Below are 19567 nucleotides of genomic sequence, written 5' to 3' on the forward strand. Positions count from 1 at the left end.
GCAGCAGTTCTTTGGGCAAAAATGCCTTGTTGATGCCAGAAGTCAGAGGATAATGGCCAAACCTTTTCAAGCTAATAGAAAGGCAACAGTAGCTCAAATAAGCACTCATTACAACCAAGATATGCAGAAGAGCACATCTGAATGCACAACAGAAGACCACACCGGGTGCCACTCTTATCATCTAAGAACAAGCAAATGAGACTGCAGTTCACAAAGGCTCACTAAAACTGGCAATAGAAGACTGGAAAAACATTGCATGGTCTTTTGATTCTTGATTACTGCTGCAACAGTAGGGTCAGAATCTGGTGTAAACAACATAAAAACATGGATCCATCCAGCCTTGTGTGAATGGTTCAGGGTGGTGGTGGATATTTTCTTGGCACACTTTGAGCCCCTTAATACCAAATGAGCACTGTTAAAAACCACAACCTACCTGAATATTGCTGCTGGTCACATCCCTCCCTTCATGACAACAGTGTACCCATCTTCTGATGGCTACTTCCAGCAGGATGGGTTCAATCAAATGGCCTCCACAATGACTAGTTCTCAATGCAATAAAACACCTTTGGGATGTGGTGGAATGGGAGATTGGCATCATGGATGTGCAGCCAAAAAATCTGTAGCAACTTCATTATGACATCATGTCAATATAGATTAAAACTTCTGACAAATGTTTCCAGCACCTTGTTAAATCTAGGCCACAAATGGCCGGTGTGTGTGTGTGTGTGTGTGTGTGTGTGTGTGTGTGTGTGTGTGTGTGTGTGTGTGTGTGTGTGTGTGTGTTCGTGTGTGTGTGTGTGTGTGTGTGTGTGCGTGTGTGTGTGTGCTGGGAGGCAAAACCAGTTTATGTAGAAAAAGTACATGTATTATCTCTCAGAACTTCAGAAGCACTATACTGGCACAGCAAATAAAGGTTTGCCTGGAAACTTTGTGCACATCACTGCAATTTTGAAAACCTCTCTCTGTATGAATCCATGTACAGTATGAGCCTACTGTAGCAGACTACCATGTGCTCATTCAAACATGAATTCCAATACCCAATTTGTTATCTCCCTGTGATGGGTGTAGGGTTTTGGTGTGAAACAAGCCTTTTTCCAGCATTCAGCAAAATCGAAGAGTTCTGCGTAGTGCTAATTCCCCCTGTGAGCACTTTAAACAAAGATCAGATAACTGATAAAGATTATATAACATACTGAATTTCCCTTTAGATTGGCCAGATCATACAGCCATGAATAATTTAGACATGGTTTCCTAGCTCCAAAGAGGAAGGCTGTTTCTGATATTGATTTTTTTTTCCCTGTGCATATTAGTCTCCATTAGAAAGGGGCCAATTAGATCAAACCTGTATGCTATGAAGGTCAGTAGCACATAATAATAAAAATGCAGTAAAGAAGCAGAAATAAGGTATCGAATGTGATTACCAGCACAAGCCTTGTGTCTTTCGAGCAGCCCCATCACATTGAAGGGTACAGTGATTTTGTCCACAGGCTTGATCACAAATACCGTGCATTCTCAGCACTGGAAAACACATGAAATGTGCTCATGACGTAACCCCAGTAGCCGGTGCCGTTATTCAAACTTTATTAGCTGTGAGATAAAAGCCCCTGTAAACGATATTATAAGGGTGATGATGTGTTCAGAGAGTGGCATCCTGTCACTAGTATCCAAGTTTGACTGGAAGTTTGAATGGAAAGGATGGCTGGGTTTCTCTCTCCTGCCAGTCTGCAGTGGTACTGGCCAAACCTGAGTCCCTGTCAGCTGTTGCTGTGCAATATGCAGTGGGTGGCACCTGCGTCCAGTTATTTCAGACAGTGTGTGGGAATTGATGACAACACTAGGAAGATAAGGTAACAAAAAAATCAATAAATCAGCAAATGTGGATATATATATATGTCACACTTCTGATCCTGACTGTGCACTAATTCTATGTGTGTTAAGGTGTTCTGGAGCCCAAAAGGGAACTGAGTTGTTCCTATTTGACTTTTATAGTTTCTTTGGAGAGTCTTAAACAGATGCAATGAAGGCATGAATGTGCTCCTGGGGTAGTAGTCTTTAATAGAGGTAAGACTCCATGCTGAGATCCAGACCTCATTACAACAGGCGCCTTGGTCAAACACCAGGAGTACATCTGTCAAGTTTCAGGACTGAATGAAACATGCAAGCTGGAATCACCTGCCTTAATGAGATCGTATTTTTTTTCCACATTGCTTCCTACCCAGCTGTTCCAGTCACCTGAAACCTATAGCTGAGGTTGCATTAAAGGTTGGCAGAGTAGTATCCAATAAATGTCCACTAAGGTGTATTATCAGGGCAATCATTCTGTTATTTAACAATGTTAAATGATAGGCCTCTTATGAATTGTCCATCTCCCTCATTTAACTGAAAATGGTTAAATTTAGTATCTAGAACATTTATAGACATATGCCTTTATATATATATATATATATATATATATATATATATATATATATATATATATATATATATATATATATATATATATAGAGAGAGAGAGAGAGAGAGAGAGAGAGAGAGAGAGAGAGCGAGAGAGAGAGAGAGAGAGAGAGAGGGGTGACCATAAAATGGTCAGCAAGCTTTTTCTTGGTCTCTAGTTCGTATCTGATTGCATTTATTGCAAGAAATACAACATACAACTCATGCAGTAATACATGTGGAAGAATGGATGATAACAATGGATGATGGTGGCTATGATAATACATTTATATGAAGAGAAGTTGTAAGCTATAGTACCACAGTTATTATCTGATTAGTCATTTATCTCACTCTTAATGTGCATGTCTTTGATACTTTTGTCTGTAGGAGATTAGAAGACACTTCATTAAACGGAGGCAGGATTTTGAACTGTAATATTTAGCATCAACTGTGCAAAGTGCTTCAGAAATTCTAAGAGGTGAAACTAGTCCATTAGAAAAAGTAAATATGGAAATCATCATTCATTCCATGGGCTTCTAAAGTTCTGAGAGTGTAGATCAGTGTAGTACCTTTTTCTTTGAGTTTCCTAATGTCATTGCTGCCATAGCAACTGGCAATGCAAACAGATATTCAGACACCACTGCCAAATTATTGGTGTTACTATTTATAAGTATGTGTTGAGTTAAATGTACATTTTTGTTTTATTATATCAGTTAATGACAACATTTACTCCAAATCCAAAATAAAAATATTGTCTTTTTGCACATTTATTTGCAGAAGATGACAACTAGTCATAATAAACAAACAAACAAACAAACAAAAAAGATGCAGTGTTCAGACCTCAAATAATGCAAAGAAAATAAATTCTTTTTTAAACAACACATTTTTAAGTTTTAATGCTTTAGCTTGGGAAGAGTTCAGAAATTAATATTTGTGAAACAATCCCCATTTTTAAAATTATTTACATAATTTTAAAAAAGGTGTGTTAGACTGAAATAAACATATTTGGTAAAACACTACATAATACAATACACTTCAATTAACAGGATAATTAAAATGTTAGAGTGGTAGTGTAATTGTAAAGTGTAGGTTTTGTTAACAGGCCTAGGTATGATGTGCTGGGATGAAGACGCACACTATCACGCTGCCTCTTTAAAGCTTTAAAATGTAGGATGCTTCACCATATGAGGTCAATCATCATCCCAAATCTGGTAGCCATAGTAACACCCACTATGATCTTACAGTTCATGGTTGGATAAGAAAGCATAACAAGCTCTTGACACCTCCTTCTTCCTAAAGAGTCTGCTGCTACATACCGAACTTAGCAACACAAAAAAACAGTATTTCTTAGCTGGTTGTGCTCAACCTTCAGTTTAAAATATTGTTGTGTTCACCCAGACAGGGTCAGATGGAGAGATCACAGCTGAGGAACAGGTGCACATGCTGCTGGATGCCAAAATGCAGTGCCTCCACACTGTGTCTGCCAATGACATTGCTGGTAAGGGAATTTACCACATCACGCACACACACACACACACACACACACACACACACACACATAATGAATTATACATTTCTATTATATCATCTGCGCATGCCTTCTCACCCAAACCACACCCTTTTATCCGTCTTTTTGCTCATTATTTTGTCTGCACTTTGCTTACATGACATGTTTTTACCACCACATTGGATTTTGGGTGCATATGCTTTGATCTCATTTCCTGTGTCCAACAGGAAATTGAATGCATAACACAAGCTCATTAAAAATTCACAGATCAGATTATGATTAGAAGCAGATGCTTTCCTTTGTTAACAGTACTGAAGATGTTCAGGCTAAGACCTTTCTTACAATCCACCGATTCCAGGAATTAACTGCAGTGTACTGTGGAATACAGTTATAGAAGTAGTACATGCTGTTTCCTGAGAACAGGACATTTTGTGCAATGGTTCTTCATCAGCTGTGCAAGCAAATTTCTTAGACAGCTGACAAAGGACCTTTGTCCGAAATGGCAAGTTTCTCTGGAAAACCTTGTGTTGTACTACACTGTTATGTTTACTGTCTCTCTCTCTCTACATATATAAACTATATATAAAACAAAGAGTAGAACATATGTGCTGTATTTATTTTTATTCTGAAGAGGCACACAGGAAATAGAACCAGTTTTATCTTTGGAATAGTTTGCTGAGCAACTATAAGCAAGCAATCCGGTTTGCCACTTCATAAGGGCAAATATAACAGTCACAAATATAAAGCATAACACTGTTATGGAAAACAGTTTGACTGTGGAGCAAAAACAAAATAAGTAAACAAATATACTATTAAAGATCGATTTGTTTTTAATTCTGCTACATGTGACATAAACTGCAACATAATTTCATAACAAACGAATTTTTAGAATTAACTTCTCATAGTGCTTCTCATAGGGAATGCTGGTTACATTTCTCTAGACTGTCATCATGTCTAGGAAACAGATATTAAATTGTGGATTTTTCAGGGAACGTCTCCACCATAAAGTCAACTGCATTTTCCTGGCTGGATCAAGTGCGAATGAAACTGATAATTAAATGAATAGCAATAATTAAATGAGTCTGGATAGCTATTAACTGTGCATGTAAAACAGAGTAGGAGCGCCAACTATATAATGAGCAGTAACTACATAAACACATGTTAAGACATTTTTCAATGACAACATGTATTAGATTCAATTACGAATTTTAAACTGCAGTAGAAGAAAGAGACTGTCTTACTTACTGATGTGCAAAGCACATTTCAGCACTGACAGGCCAGGATGTTACAGTAGTGACATGTCATCTTACAGGCATGCTTTGTTCAGCTAGAAAGGGATGACAAAGATTCTGAGACCAAAGATCTGAGATGCCTTTTGGGCTTGTAGCTCTGAACAGTGGTTTGAAGACATAGCAAGGAGCTGAAACCTCCATGGTTTGAAATGGGAAGATTGCAACATTTGTAATTGACTCTTGCCAGGAGCAAGCAAGAGTTGAATGCAGTACTGATGTCCTTGTGCTCTGGGTCTCCTCAGAAATTTTAAGGCAAGAACTAGCATGCTTTCTATTGGCAGGAACAGAGCAAGGTTTTTTTTTTTCAAAAAACCTTCGACTCAGGGGTGCTGGGGCTACAGTTATATTCACTTAGTTATATTAACACTTAGTTATATTAACTAATATATTATATTAGTTATATTAAGTGTTAGCCATTTAAGCATTTAAGGGTTGAAGGTTTTTTCAAAAAAGAATTTTTGGAAAGGTTGCTTTCTAAATCAAATAATGTCACAATGAAGTCCATATAATATTGTTCTGTAAAAATTGTATTACATATTTATTACATGTCACTATGAACGAGAAGATGGCAACAAAATATGACAAATTCTCTATTATACTGTGTAATTGTTTTTAGATTCATGTGTGCTTTATATGAGATTATACAATAAAGATACTTTAACAATAATAGAAAATGGACATGTCTGTGAAACCCGACAACATCCTACTTTTTACACATACAGTGTGACACTGCAATTTTGTTCCAATAATTTTGACACGGTGCTAACTTTACTGAAGGCCGTCTTTCGTTTTAAAGGCATTCAGCTTGATTACTCGGGAGCATGTCAAACAAAGTATTCCAAGACCTTTGATTTGATCTAAAGACCAAATAACCATTTTATGTTTTTGGCCTGCCTGAGCATTATTGAGGCAAAAATCATAATGTAAAACTTAGGATTTTGTCTTTTTTTTTTAATTATGAGGACTGCCTAATGGTTAACTAGTCCCATGCTTTATGTACTTACCTGAATGTCACTATACTTACAGTCACGTGTGTAGGGATCTACATGGATGCACAGGCACACCATTAGAGAGACAGAGAGACAGACTTTTAAAATGTTTGAAAAAAATCAATAAAACATGCCACATTACAGACAAAAATTATTGTTGTCATGGCAGTTATATTTGTAACAAAGCATGCAGACAAGTTTGCAGTTTGATTCATGATTGTGTTTTGAGACTAAAACAGGATGTCTCCTTATGAGTGGACCTTACTGTTCAACTGAATAACCCAAGTTCAGTGACAAATAATTTTATGTATTTTGGATGGCAAGGCAATAAAAATGTTTGTAGTTCATCGATATGCCATAACAACATAATCAAGAGAATAGGTTTGACAATATTACAGAAAGGTCACATTAAACACATTTCACAGCAACTCTTTATGTCACGCCACGTCAGGTTCAACCCGCATCCAGGTAGTCTGGTTGCCCTGATCCCTCACACAACCAGCCCCAGGCGTGCACTCTTCACACTCACATGTATCACCTCTTCAATCTGACACCACTAATCGGCCCTGAACACTAATTTTGGTTTCTTGTTGCTCGTCGCTTGCATACATATTGAACCCCGTCCTTTTCAGTCTTTCACTGCATCGTGTTTACACTAGCCTGCTCGTTCCTTTGCTATGCGCTGCTCTCTCTTAAGTTATCTCCTTCTATTTCAGCATTATCGCTTTCCTTTGTATTAAGAACCAGCTTTCAGTGGGTTCGTTCCCCCATCGTTTCCCTTAGTGATTCATTTTTAGTTTGTTTCTTGTGAATATAAAATTAAAAAAAATCCTGGATTGAACTGGACTCACTCTTCACATGTGTGTGACTGAGATGTCACAAATATAAAACTATTGTCTTAATATTTTAACTATGTATTTGCATACATTGAGCTTGTGATCTACTTGACATTATAAGAATGCATAAACTAACATGAAGAAAAAACTATGAATAAAGCACGCATGGAATTAAATAATTTAAATCAGGACTACAGCAGAGCAAAATGAACCATTTAGGACATCTGGTGTCTATGACAGGAACAAACTTGCAGTGTCCAGAATATAGAGAAAATCATAAACAGAATAAAAGGGGCACCAAAAGGCATAAACCTCTTCACAGCAACCAATCAGAAAGGCCAAAACAAGTATCAACATGAACCTAATGACACAAAAAACACTGCTAAGTCAACTGAAGAGCTTCCCAGTCCCCCAATGGCCAATTTTCTGTTCTCCAAATAAAGCTTCAAATTTTATATATAATGAGTTGTGTGTTTCACTTGCTGGAGTGGAAATCATTAGAAGTCAGTAATGTCAGTGGTTTGGAGGTGCAACAAAGTTTTTGAACACAAGCGGTGAAGGGCAAAAATGTAATTTACACTCTAAATATTTGTGGAAAGCATGTCTTAACTTTTCTATTACTGAAATCAGAATTGTAAAAAAAAAATCAATTCAAAAGAAATAATGTTTTTGAATTCTGTGTGGTTATTTTTAGACTATCTTAGATTATAGAAATAACCATACAGAATTGAAAAACAACAAACTCATAGTCAAAAATACAGGATCAGGATAATGTGGAGCCTGAGAGAAAGAGTGTGTATATGTGCATGTGTAATCTCCTTATCCCATATCCTACTTCCATGTTAACACTATATCTGAAGGGTATAGTAATCATATAAGAGATATAGACATTAAATCTATAAAAAATGTATTAAAGGTATCATTCATCTCAGTTTCAACTTGAAAGGCATTGTATATTAAAATACGTCTATACATTTGAACCTTGATAAAGGTCAATTTATATGCAAAGTTCCATGATGTGAACATAAATGTATAGCCATCATTATTATTAATGTTTTTTTTGTCCTTCGGGAAAAAGGGGACACATGTCCTCCAGAATGGGATGGTCTGATCTGCTGGCCACAAGGGCACCCTGGAACTGTGATCAAAGTGCCATGTCCCAGATACATCTACGATTTCAACCATGGAGGTATGACTACGGTTTAACGTCAGAAACCATGTAATGTTTAGAGCTCTGGGTGAGAACTATGGACAGGCACATTCGAGGCCTGGACTTTGGAATAGTGTTTCTCTTAAGCATCAGCTTTTATTTTGTGGGTCCGTGGTGTTGATATATCATCTTAAACTGCATCTCAAAGTTGCAGTTGTGCTTTACCTTGTGTCATTTTTGCAGGCAATGCCTATAGGAAGTGCGATTCCAACAACTCCTGGGTGCTTGGAGATGGGGTGAATAAAACTTGGGCCAACTACACCGAGTGCATCAAGTCCCCTGGACCCAACAGAGAACGAGTGAGATGCACTACAGACAATATTCTGCTTTATAGGCCTCTAGCCAGAGATTCCAACGGTGCATAAAGCATCTGAAAAACACAGCTCCGTTTGTATCTGCAGCAAGTGTTTTTTGAGAGGCTTCACGTCATGTACACTGTGGGGTACTCGGCCTCCTTTGGCTCTCTGCTCGTTGCCATCCTCATTATTGGATACTTCAGGTGAGGCTGTGCACATGTGTTTTAGATCTGCATGCATGTGTGTGTCTATGCATGTGTGCATGTTTTTGAAAATAAAAACTGAAATGCTTATAGTTCCTGAAGTTGCTCAGTTGCCTAACTATATCAAGGACACAGCAAAAACAGGTTCATTTAAGCATGGTATATACTGATGTTATCCTTAACTTGTTTACCAACAGGCTGCCTCAATACCATTCATAGCCAGTATAATTACGGGCATAGCAAGGTGAAGGTAGTCAATGAGTATTAAATAATAATATCCGAATAAGAATTGTTGAGAAAGAGTCAGCCCTCCTAGTCTAAGGAACTGATCTGCTCTTGGCACTTGCCACAAATATCTTTAAACTATTAGACAACATTCAACAGACGATGGACATACAAAAGGTAAGATTACCTCATTTCCCCATTTCAGTGATTAACAATCAGCGGTTCCTGACCTGCTCAGATGGGGATGGGTTTCTATTTTTAGCCTCAGGTCTTTTTAAAGCCCTCGATTACTGTCAGGCTTTTTTGGGGACATTTTCTGTCACCACTGTTCACCTTGGTTTGCTCATTAGGGAGCCTTTGCACACGTCTGTAATGTTTCTTTGTTGCAATACCTAAGATACAAAGCCCTGTCCAAATCAAAGGGATCTGAACTGAACATGGCTAACAAGCTGAGAGAAACATTTGTGGCGTGTTAGAGCGTATAGCATATAAAACCTTAGATACTGACAGCTATTGAGAGTCAGACAAACACGACTAAAAGGATCTTAATCATTTAAGTGTGCATTATTAAATCCAACCTGAGGCAATCATTTTTGCTATTTAACATATTGGAAAATAATAACTGTTTGGAACAAATATAATAACTGTTAGGGACAAATAATCTGAATGTAGAGCAGCAGCACATCTGGTAAGGAGACGTGTACAAGGGAATCAGAACTGTTCCTGCTGGTTCCAGTGCATTATTACAGGCTTGAAACAGCTAAAGTGTCCTAATGCAGACCATTGTACCAGGCAGTTTTTAAACTACAACACCTCTTATATCTGTTAAATGAAAGCAACATTATACATCAGTATGTTTGTTGTACAACCTTACTGTGTAGTATCACTACCTTTATTCAGAGGTGAGTTAACTATGTTAATATATACTTCCCATACATGAATTGCATTCAGGTCTTTGTCGATGACTGCATAATGAGTTATAACACTGAGGAGAGCCTCAAGAATTTAATGGAAAGTTTTGTTTTAATAAATGCACTGTGAAATAAGCAAAAACAAAAAAGTAAACAAGGTTAAATGCAGTTCACGGTAGACACGCACTCTCCCCAGCGGGTAGAATGTGTTCAAGCTCTCAATCTGAACAGAGCAATGCAGCATCTTCCTGTTCTCTCTGTTTTATCCAGTATGACATGTGGACACATTGTGCAGTGCAGAAACCAGTGGGGCATGCAGCACATGCCACGAATCAAACAGGCATGCTGTTCAGTGAATTCCACCTCATTATATCGCTGTGGCTATTTGATCTGTCGGAGTAAGATAACGATTTGCGTTTAAAACACCCCCCACTTACCCAGCACCATGGCAACGCTGTGTATTCAGGTAATGCTGCTGAACAGACATCACATGGCAATACTGTCAAGTTGGAAACATCTCACATTTCTGTTAAGACAGAAACGTTTTAAATGTGTTTTTATATATTAAAACTTTGGGAAAAAAAAAAAAACTTTTTTTTTTTTTTTTTAAATAAGCATTTGCAGCCTTTGCTTATGTTGCATTTTCAGTAACTGAATTCCTTTCCACAGCTCATACCCTTTATGGTGCTTAGGGCCACCGACGATCACTGTGTTTTGCTATGTTATTTTACACCTTTTCAGGTCAGAGGAACTGAAGTGCAGGGAAAGAAACCCTTGTTTTTGGAATTTAATTTTAAAGTTTTTCATATCTTAACTGTGTCACGATACGGCCGCTCCTTCCTCCTCAACCGTCTCGGTGTGTGTGTGTGTGTGTGTGTGTGTGTATGTGTGTGTGTGTGTGTGCGCGCGTTAGTCGGTAGTGCCATGCCCTCTTGTGTCATCCACCTGATCCTTGTTGTGTTTAATTGTCTTGAGTGTGTGTATATATATATGTCTCATGTGTTGTCGTATGTTTGTCGGTGTTTGATGTAATGTAGCATGTGTGCTACATAATGTAGCATGTGTGCTACACCTACACAAGTGTAGGTGTTTTGTGTTAAATAAAACATTTGTCTCAACGTGCTTCGTCCCCGCATCCTGCTTAAGCCTCATTCCATCACAAACTGGTCTTACAAGAACCTCTGAAGGAATTCACCCTTTAACCTCTGTTGAGGTATGCTAATTTTACAAGTGACATTATGTACCAGAATCACTGGTAAGCATTGAATCACTTAGTTGTGGCTGTAAGGTGAGGACGCTTTAGCAGGATGCGAGGATGAGGCACGTTTAAACATTCCTTTTTTATTTCGACATTTAACACGACATAGCACGTAGGCTATGTTCTCATCAAACACCAACAAACATACAACAACACACGAGACATATATATACACTCAAGACGATTACACACAATCAGATCAGGTGGACGTCACGAGAGGGCGTGGCACTACAGACGAACGAACACACACACACACACGCACACACAGACACACAAAGACGTTTAAGAAGGAGGGAGGGGCTGTATCATGACAGAGCCCGTATCACGACTCCCGATGTGCCAGCCTATCTGGCTGCGGCCCCGAGACCAATGCCAAACGGCGAGGCAATAGGACCAGACAACCTGCCATGGGCCATCGTGAGCAGGACAGCGGGGGGGAAGGAGCGGGACCAAGACAATGACAGATACAGGAATGCCCACACTAACAGACACAGACACAGACACAGACACAGAGGGGAATAAAGTGACCAGTATATTCGGGGTAACGGAGACAAGCACGGTGACAGAGGCAGGCACAACACCACACATATTAACAGTGCAGAGAAGAAAGGGGGAACCCCAGCCAGTCCCCCAGTCGTCGGCTGGGTCGGATACCAACCAGCCTGGGGGGGATTGTCCTTCGCCGACTTGGTTAGCGGTGGCTGCCCTGACTGTGACGCTTCCACGTTGGGAAGCGTACCAGTTATGACCCTGCTTCTCTGCCAGTCACCCGGGGCAGCTTGCTTGCTCCAGAGCGGCATGCCCTGGGTGGAGCATTAGGTGGAGCCTTGGGTGCTGGGGGTTCGTCGTTCTCGGAGCCTGTGATGTCGCTCTGAGAGGGAGGATCCCCTGAGGGACCTCCTTCACCTCCATCAAAGGGTCCTCCTCACGAGTGCACCCCATATGCGACTGCAGATCAACGTCACTGTACTCCGCTCTCTCTCCATACTCAGTGTAGCCCTCTAGATAGTCCATGTAGGGGTCTTAGGACCCAGCAGAGTCCATCTTCGATTGCTGGTTATCGTAGTCTGGCTGGTCTCCGTAGGACTCAGAGTTCGACCCCGGACCATATACAGGGAACCCCCCCAAAATGCTCCAATGGATTCCTACCCCTTTGCGGATCCCTGGGGCAAGGCCAGGATGAGCGAAGGTCTCACCATGGTACGGGAGGAGTCCACGAAGTCCAACTCAGAGGACTGAAATATACCAATACCAATCCTGGTAGCCAGACATGGCTCCGTACAACTCCCCCGCTTCCGCACTCGGACCGCCCACACCTGGACCTCTCTCCCCTATTGTGGGAGTCAGGAGGTGCCCAAGAACACAGGGGTGCTTCCTTACAAGGGCTGTAGGAGGGTGTTTATCTCCTTTCTTTCCCTTCCTCTTTTTACCTTTCCTCAGGATCCTTCATAGGTCGGAGGAGGCTTTAGCAGGATGCGAGGACGAGGCATAAACATACCATTCTATTTCAACATTTAACACATATGACATAGCACGTTATATTCTCATCAAACACCAACAAACATACGACAACACATGAGACATATATATACACTCAAGACGATTACACACAACAAGATCAGCTGGACGACACGAGAGGGCGTGGCACTACAGACGAACGAACACACACACACACACACACACACAGACGTTTGAGGGAGGGAGGAGCTGTATCATGACAATGGCCAAAATAGTTCATGCTGGCCTCTGGTCCCACTTAAAAGTGCCAGGCATTTACCCGAATATCAAGAGTTTCACTGAGTCTGCCAAGAGCAAATCACAGAGGAGGCATGTTTGCCTAAAAAGTGTGATTCAATCTCACTGTTATTTAAGGCACGACATGCTCCCTCAGTTTGTTTGATGTGTTGCTACAGTAACATACATTTTGAAGAAAGACATTTCATGAGGCTTCCAGGAATCCAGTTGTGCGTTAAGACCCCAAATCCCCCCCCCCCCTTCACCCACCATCACCAACCAGTCCAGTGCCCTCACCATGGGCCAGTACTGATGGTTATAATACTGCAAAGTACTGACATGCTCCACAGCCACGCAAGCCCATGCAGTTAAACAGCCAGCAACGATGTGGCAAGTAGTAATTATCCAGGCGTATCAATCGCATGTTCACAGAGAAGGCACCACAGCTTCAATCTCGGGCTGCCAGAGGAGACCCACCGGGTGGAAAACGGAAGCTGGCGATGCTGCCTGGACCAGTGGCAGGTGTGGTTGGCTTGGTATTGGGTGCGCCAGTGTTTTTAACTGCGGACTATCCCACACCGTTACTTGGAAAGGATGCATCATTCCTTATGTGGCCCATTAACCATCTACAATATAACAGTTAAACATGGTTTTTCATTATTGTTTATCCCAGGTGTTTAACCCATTAGCGTGCCACATGGCCTATAGCAAAAATATAATTAGGCGCTTGTTAACCTGTATGTTCACAGAAATCAATGTTAAGGCATCTTCTCAAGTCCCAGCTCATTTATTTTCTTCCTATGATCCATAAACAAGCGAACCCTTTGGTGCCTTTTCACAAATAGTTCAAATGATGCTGAAAACATCAAGATGATGGGAGTTAAATTTAGCACATGATCACACCGTTCTCTGCAAAAAAAGGAAGGTAATAACTTGGATCATGCTTGATTCAAGCTGATGAGGTTTGGCACGCTTGGTGTAACAGCAATAAATGTACCCAGGAGCTCAGGGTGCTGCCCATATAACAGAACAACTACATGTTGCCTTGTTCATTCATAGCACAGGCCTTAGTTTGTAATGCAGTTCGGAAGCTTATTTTTGCACGAAACATTACTAATATGAATGAAAACTGATTAAAAACAGAGAACACAGCCAGTAACCTAACCCAGAGTTTTCCACCCAGCCCTGCGCGACAGCTCGAGTGCCGCAGGGCAAGGAGCAGGATACAGAAGCATCTCTCGACACAGACATTTATTAATGAGACAAAAAATGAAGTATAACTATAAGTTTAAGTGGCACTCACATACAACAGCCCAGTGCATGATGAACAAGTACAAAAAAAAAAAAAAAAAGACACAGTCAGAAGCAGAACACAGTCAGTGAGCCTGAACATAAATAACGACAGACAAAGATTGCAACAAACATGAGGGATTATTTACATTAATCATAAATTATGTGAAACAAGGTGCAAGTGATGATAACAAAGGAGGTGTGGTCACAATTAATAGGGCAGTCACAGACAACACAGTCAACAGACAATTCCCACAGCACGTGGCAGGCACTACCACGTGATGTGTGGGAAGGACAGCGTACCGCTACACCATGAAGCCAGCTCCCTACATGTTTAATGACTAATCAGAGCTCTATGGGACTTGATCACTGTACAATTTGTGGAGAAACTGAGGGAATGGATTGGACTGAGAATTTTGGATATAATAAACAGGACCTAAATCTTTGAAATATATAACGGGATCAAATTTAGTTACTGAAATGGTCCAAGTACATGGGGTAAAAATGTTTAAAACATGCTATAGTTTTTAAATGGGTTATCTAATGTAGATGAAAACACAGAACAAAAGTGTCACTGTACCAGCACACTTTGTGAGATCACAGTGTAACACCTCGAAACAGTAAAGATCACAATCTAACTAAAACCTTAAACTAAATCAAGCTAACCACATTAAGCTGCTACATTCATTTTAAAAAAATGTGTCAGCCTTTGAAACCTCCCTCTGGCCCTTAGCATTCATAGGTAATTAGAAGGTGGAACCAAAAGTGATGTAAACCATGGTTTGTGTGCTTTCAGGCGCCTGCACTGCACACGGAATTTCATCCACATGCATCTATTTGTGTCCTTCATGCTCCGAGCCGTGAGCATCTTCGTGAAGGACTGCGTGGTGCACAGCAGCGACGGCCTGCAGGAGTTTGACGCCATGCTCATGAACAACTTTACCAACGCGGTGGGCGTGGCGCCGGTGAACACATCTCAGTATGTGAGTACAGCAGTGCAGCGGTACCTGACTTAGGCCTGTCAGTCCACACTGAGCAGAGGTTGCCTAGTTTCTCCGTGGTCAAAAACATGCGCTGTATATCCTTGCCCATGCATTGCACTAATGCACCTGACCCAACTTGTATAATGTGATAATTACCTCATGAGTTACTGGTTGCATTAGAATATATAAAATAGAAAAGTTTGTAGCACAAGGAGCTCCCTGGATGACACTTTGGAACCGCAGATGTAGTCCTTACAGTAACAGTAACGGCTTTTTTTTTTTACAGTGCATTCTGTTCTGGTTATTTTTACTTCTTTCTAAAACTAATGGTGCTTTTATCCCCATATTTCCATTTCTCGTGGCAGATTCAAGGTTAGGACTTCTTTGGTGGCATTTTGGGAGGTTCCTAGAGTATCATTTATGCTGTCTTATGTATGTCACCCTCTATTCTGCAATATTTTGTAGTTTTTAAGTTTCGTGTTTCCAGAAAGTTGCCATGAAGTTATACTGGGCAATGACATTGGAGGGCAAAGTGAATTCAGAGCACCTTGTCTGTACTGTCTTGTAAGTGACAGTTCAGCAATTTGAAATTTTGCAAGACATCCAAATCCAGTACAATTTCATACTAGGTTAGACTGGAAGAAAACTTGCTTGTAGCCATCACACTGTGTAATGTTATACACAATCATGTCACTGGCTGTGTGACATGTCACTGGTATCACGGAATGCTCGCCTCCCGCGGGCCACGTGATTTGGCAGGATATTTGTTTGTGGTCACGCCTGCACACACCTGCACCTTGTCTTGTCTGTGTATTTAAACTGTGTCAATGTGTGCAGTGCATTGGTCGTTGTGAATGTAGCGTGTCGCTTGTAACTATATGTATCGTGTCATAACTATGTTTGTTTCACATCGCGTTGTATTTAGACGTCATTAGTGTTTAGTGTGCGTATGTTCACTGTTTGTGTTTATACGTGAGTGCCACTGTTTCCTCAATATTGTACATAAATAAATGTTCGCCCATGTCCCTGGAGTCTGTGCGTCCTGCCCCTCGCCCTTCGGGACTCAGGTTACAACTTGTTAATAGAATGTAGCTGTGAGAAATAACGGTGCGTTCAGTAAGATAAAGTTGACTACAGTAAAACTAGAACTGTATGTAATACAGTCATTCATGAGGTATCTCTTCAATGAAACTGGATATCTGATGTGAGCACTCCCATCCTTCAGAAAGGATTCCATTTCAGCATGGCTATAATATACTGTGCCAGCTGTTGCCTGAGAAGATTAAACATTCTCAAGGCCCAACATTTAAGAGGTAATACAAAGGCAATCGGGAGAATAACGCTCGGTATGTACAGTAAACACTAGTGGCAATACTTTGCAAAGAGAATACAGACCTGGCAGGTTTAAATATACTGCGTCTATGTGAAACAGGTGTAGCTAATTGTCCGGTGATGATGATCTTCCGAATTGTCTTTGTTTGGTTGGGTTTTCCGCTGGGGGACAAACAGAATGTTGGAAGTTGTAGTGCCCTGGGGAAACAGGCGGCACGACAGTAGTCATGCAAGCCCACAGATGGCTGTGCACATCTAGCCCTGGCTCCTCTCCCATATCCCCCTCTAGAGCAGCGGTAGCAGCTGCTTGGTACCAGAAGCTCAGACATTTGTCCTCTCTCGCCTGCTCGCCCTGATCCTGCTCAGCTGACGAACGGTCAGCCAACCTCCACACTGAATAATTGTCCGCTGCTTTTTTCCTTTCTTTCGCTGCTGATCTCATGGGCCGCGCTGCAAATGTGCCGGTTTTGGACGTTTTCATCTGTGCACTGAGGTCAGGCACATAACACCGATGACTTGCTCTCTCACTGCATAGATCAGTCAGGGTTGCTGTCAGGATTGATCATAATGGCTTAGAAATGTGAAGAGGATCTGTTACATTTATTTGCACAACAAGACCTTCATCTGTTACCCCTCTATTCCCTTCATTGTAAATGCATATCACTACATGAAGGTGACTGAAGTGTAACAGAGTAGAAAGAAAATAGAATCCCTCTGTTTGTATAAAAAGAATAACGGCATGCACTGGCCCCTGTCCCCGACTGTCCGTCACCACGCCTACGCCAATCGTCCTTGCCGCAATATTAATCATACTCACCTGTTCCCTCACTGATTACTTCCCAATATAAACCTGGTTTTCCTTTGTCGCCTCAAGAGGCTTGCCATCAGCATTTTGTCGCAGCACTACAGTAAGCCTCAGGGACCCTTATTACTGATAACAATAACAATACACAACATGCAAAAACTTTATGCATGGATAATCACTGTCAAGCTATTCCTACATTTGTGATGCCATTACTCCCTGTTCTCCAATGTCTCTATCCTGTGCACTGTTGCATTGTGTGTGTATGTGTGTGCTTGCATGTTTTCATGTGTGTTCATCTACACGTGTGTCTGTGTGTATATGTCTGGGATCAAATTAACTGTTTCATGCTATAGTTGTAAACTTGTATAAAATATCAGTGCAGAAAGAGGCACCAGTGGTTACTTATAACCCTCAATTAGTGTCCGGGTTAAAAGGGGTCACAGTAAAACTGGGAATAACTAGACTCTTGGCCATGCTGACATCAGGGTCAGACTGTGTTGACTGTGGCAGGAACAAACAGAATGTAAATTCTGCAGAGTTTACTCAAGGCCACACAGCAGGCAAGATCTGGCAGGAATGGCATGTGAAATGGCTTATGGGAATGTGTGTGCCGACTGCCCCGTACAGACGCGAAGGCTCAAAGACGCCCCTTAATTACAGTGCGCTGTGAATGCTTGCTCTCTCTCTCTGCACTGGTTACATCAAGCAGAGCCAGTGAACATCATTCAGTCGAAGAGATTCACCCCTCCACAATAGAACAGAACAGAACAGAATAGAATATATTTATTGTTATTGCACAACAAAGCTGGATAATGTGTGTGTGTGTGTGTGTGTGTGTGTGTGTGTGTGTGTGTGTGTGTGTGTGTGTGTGTGTGTGTATTTATAATATACACATACCAAAAAACAAATATAAACTAACTGTTGGGCAGTTGTACCAAAATATGTGCATTTGTGAGTAGAGCCTTAGAGTAAAGAGTAAACACAAGATCTCCACTGGCATGGCATTCATGTGGTGTTTTGTAGTGTTTGTCTTTCTTCTTCTTCTTCTTCTTTTTTTAACTACCCACCCACAACTGCCAGGTGCTACTTTCTAAGCTTAGATGGCTCTCTCTAAAAAAACAAAAAACAAATAAACAATCCACATGGTGGCTTTTTCTGGTGAATTTGATTATATATTACAGCCTATGTTGTGCCAACCCTGTTGACAAGCGGTGCAGTCTGTATGTCTCATCCATGGCAGTGTAGGGTTAAGCCAGCATGGATAGGCTTTGGGGACCAGATGCTTTTAGCGTTTAATCCAGCCTTTAGCTGGAGGCCTATACTCAGCACAAACAGACATTCTTCTACATGTTTAAGGTTCTCCAGAGACTGCGTTAAGCTGACACGTCTGTATAGTCAGAGCGGATGAAAGTAACATATGCACTTGATGCTTTTTCTAGACATTCCTTGCAGCTTCTCTCCTTGTGATTTTGTGTGCTTAATCAGTTTATCAGGTGAGAACTGGTTCCACTATCGTGTTTAAGGCACATTTCATAATTCATCAGGGCAAGTAAGTTAAATACATTTGGATTATTTTACATTAATATTTATGATATGGTACTATAAACGTTAATACATTCACATAGTATGACACAATAAATGGATGACACATTTATTAGTTCTTTCCTGGACCTTGGAAATGTAGATACATTTCTTTAAATTAAACCTTCAAAGCTTTTAAAACCTTTTTAAAGAGTACTGACTGCTAGTTTTTCCCTCCAGCTCTGTCCAAGTGCAGCATTTCCTAAATCCTTCCTTCAGTTCAATAAAGAAAAGCCTTTTTTTTCCCCCCCGGAAACCACAAAAGGAATTTTCATTGTCAAATTGAATTTGGTTGACACTGTAAGACTCTAAATACTGCAAATCTTTTGGAATCTGCTCTTTGTTAGGAATGGTTAAAATTAAATCTAAGCCTAGCAATAGTTTAATTCATAAAAAAAAAAAAAACACTAGGAATTCTTTATGCAATCACTTTGACTGACAAATGTTAACTGTTAAATATGAATTCATATTCATTAGTTACTGTTTGAGTGGGTGGGCACATTCTGTTTTTTTTCCTCACACTCTCTAGGACATTTGTCACAATCATTTTATCAATTTATTCAGTTTTTCATCCATAAGAATATTGATGGACTGAAAACATATTCTCAGAGAAACACTAGAACCCATAGCACAGTTACATCATTTTTGACATAACTTGCCTTTAGCTTATACCTATTATAGT

General features: G+C 40.5%; 1 protein-coding gene across 1 annotated transcript in view; it reads left to right on the forward strand.

The window, feature by feature from the left end:
- Positions 1 to 3852: 3852 nt before the first annotated feature.
- pth2ra (parathyroid hormone 2 receptor a) overlaps positions 3853 to 19567 on the forward strand; it is a 45705-nt gene continuing 29990 nt past the window's right edge. The window contains exons 1-5 of the mRNA XM_081720847.1: positions 3853 to 3931; positions 8136 to 8246; positions 8451 to 8566; positions 8669 to 8766; positions 14981 to 15167. Coding sequence (XP_081576973.1) covers positions 3874 to 3931; positions 8136 to 8246; positions 8451 to 8566; positions 8669 to 8766; positions 14981 to 15167 — 570 coding nt within the window. The 5' untranslated portion in view covers positions 3853 to 3873. The remainder of the gene's footprint in view (positions 3932 to 8135; positions 8247 to 8450; positions 8567 to 8668; positions 8767 to 14980; positions 15168 to 19567) is intronic.

Source organism: Electrophorus electricus, chromosome 9, assembly GCF_041902795.1.
Source record: "Electrophorus electricus isolate QZ-2024a chromosome 9, ASM4190279v1, whole genome shotgun sequence".
NCBI lineage: Eukaryota > Metazoa > Chordata > Actinopteri > Gymnotiformes > Gymnotidae > Electrophorus > Electrophorus electricus.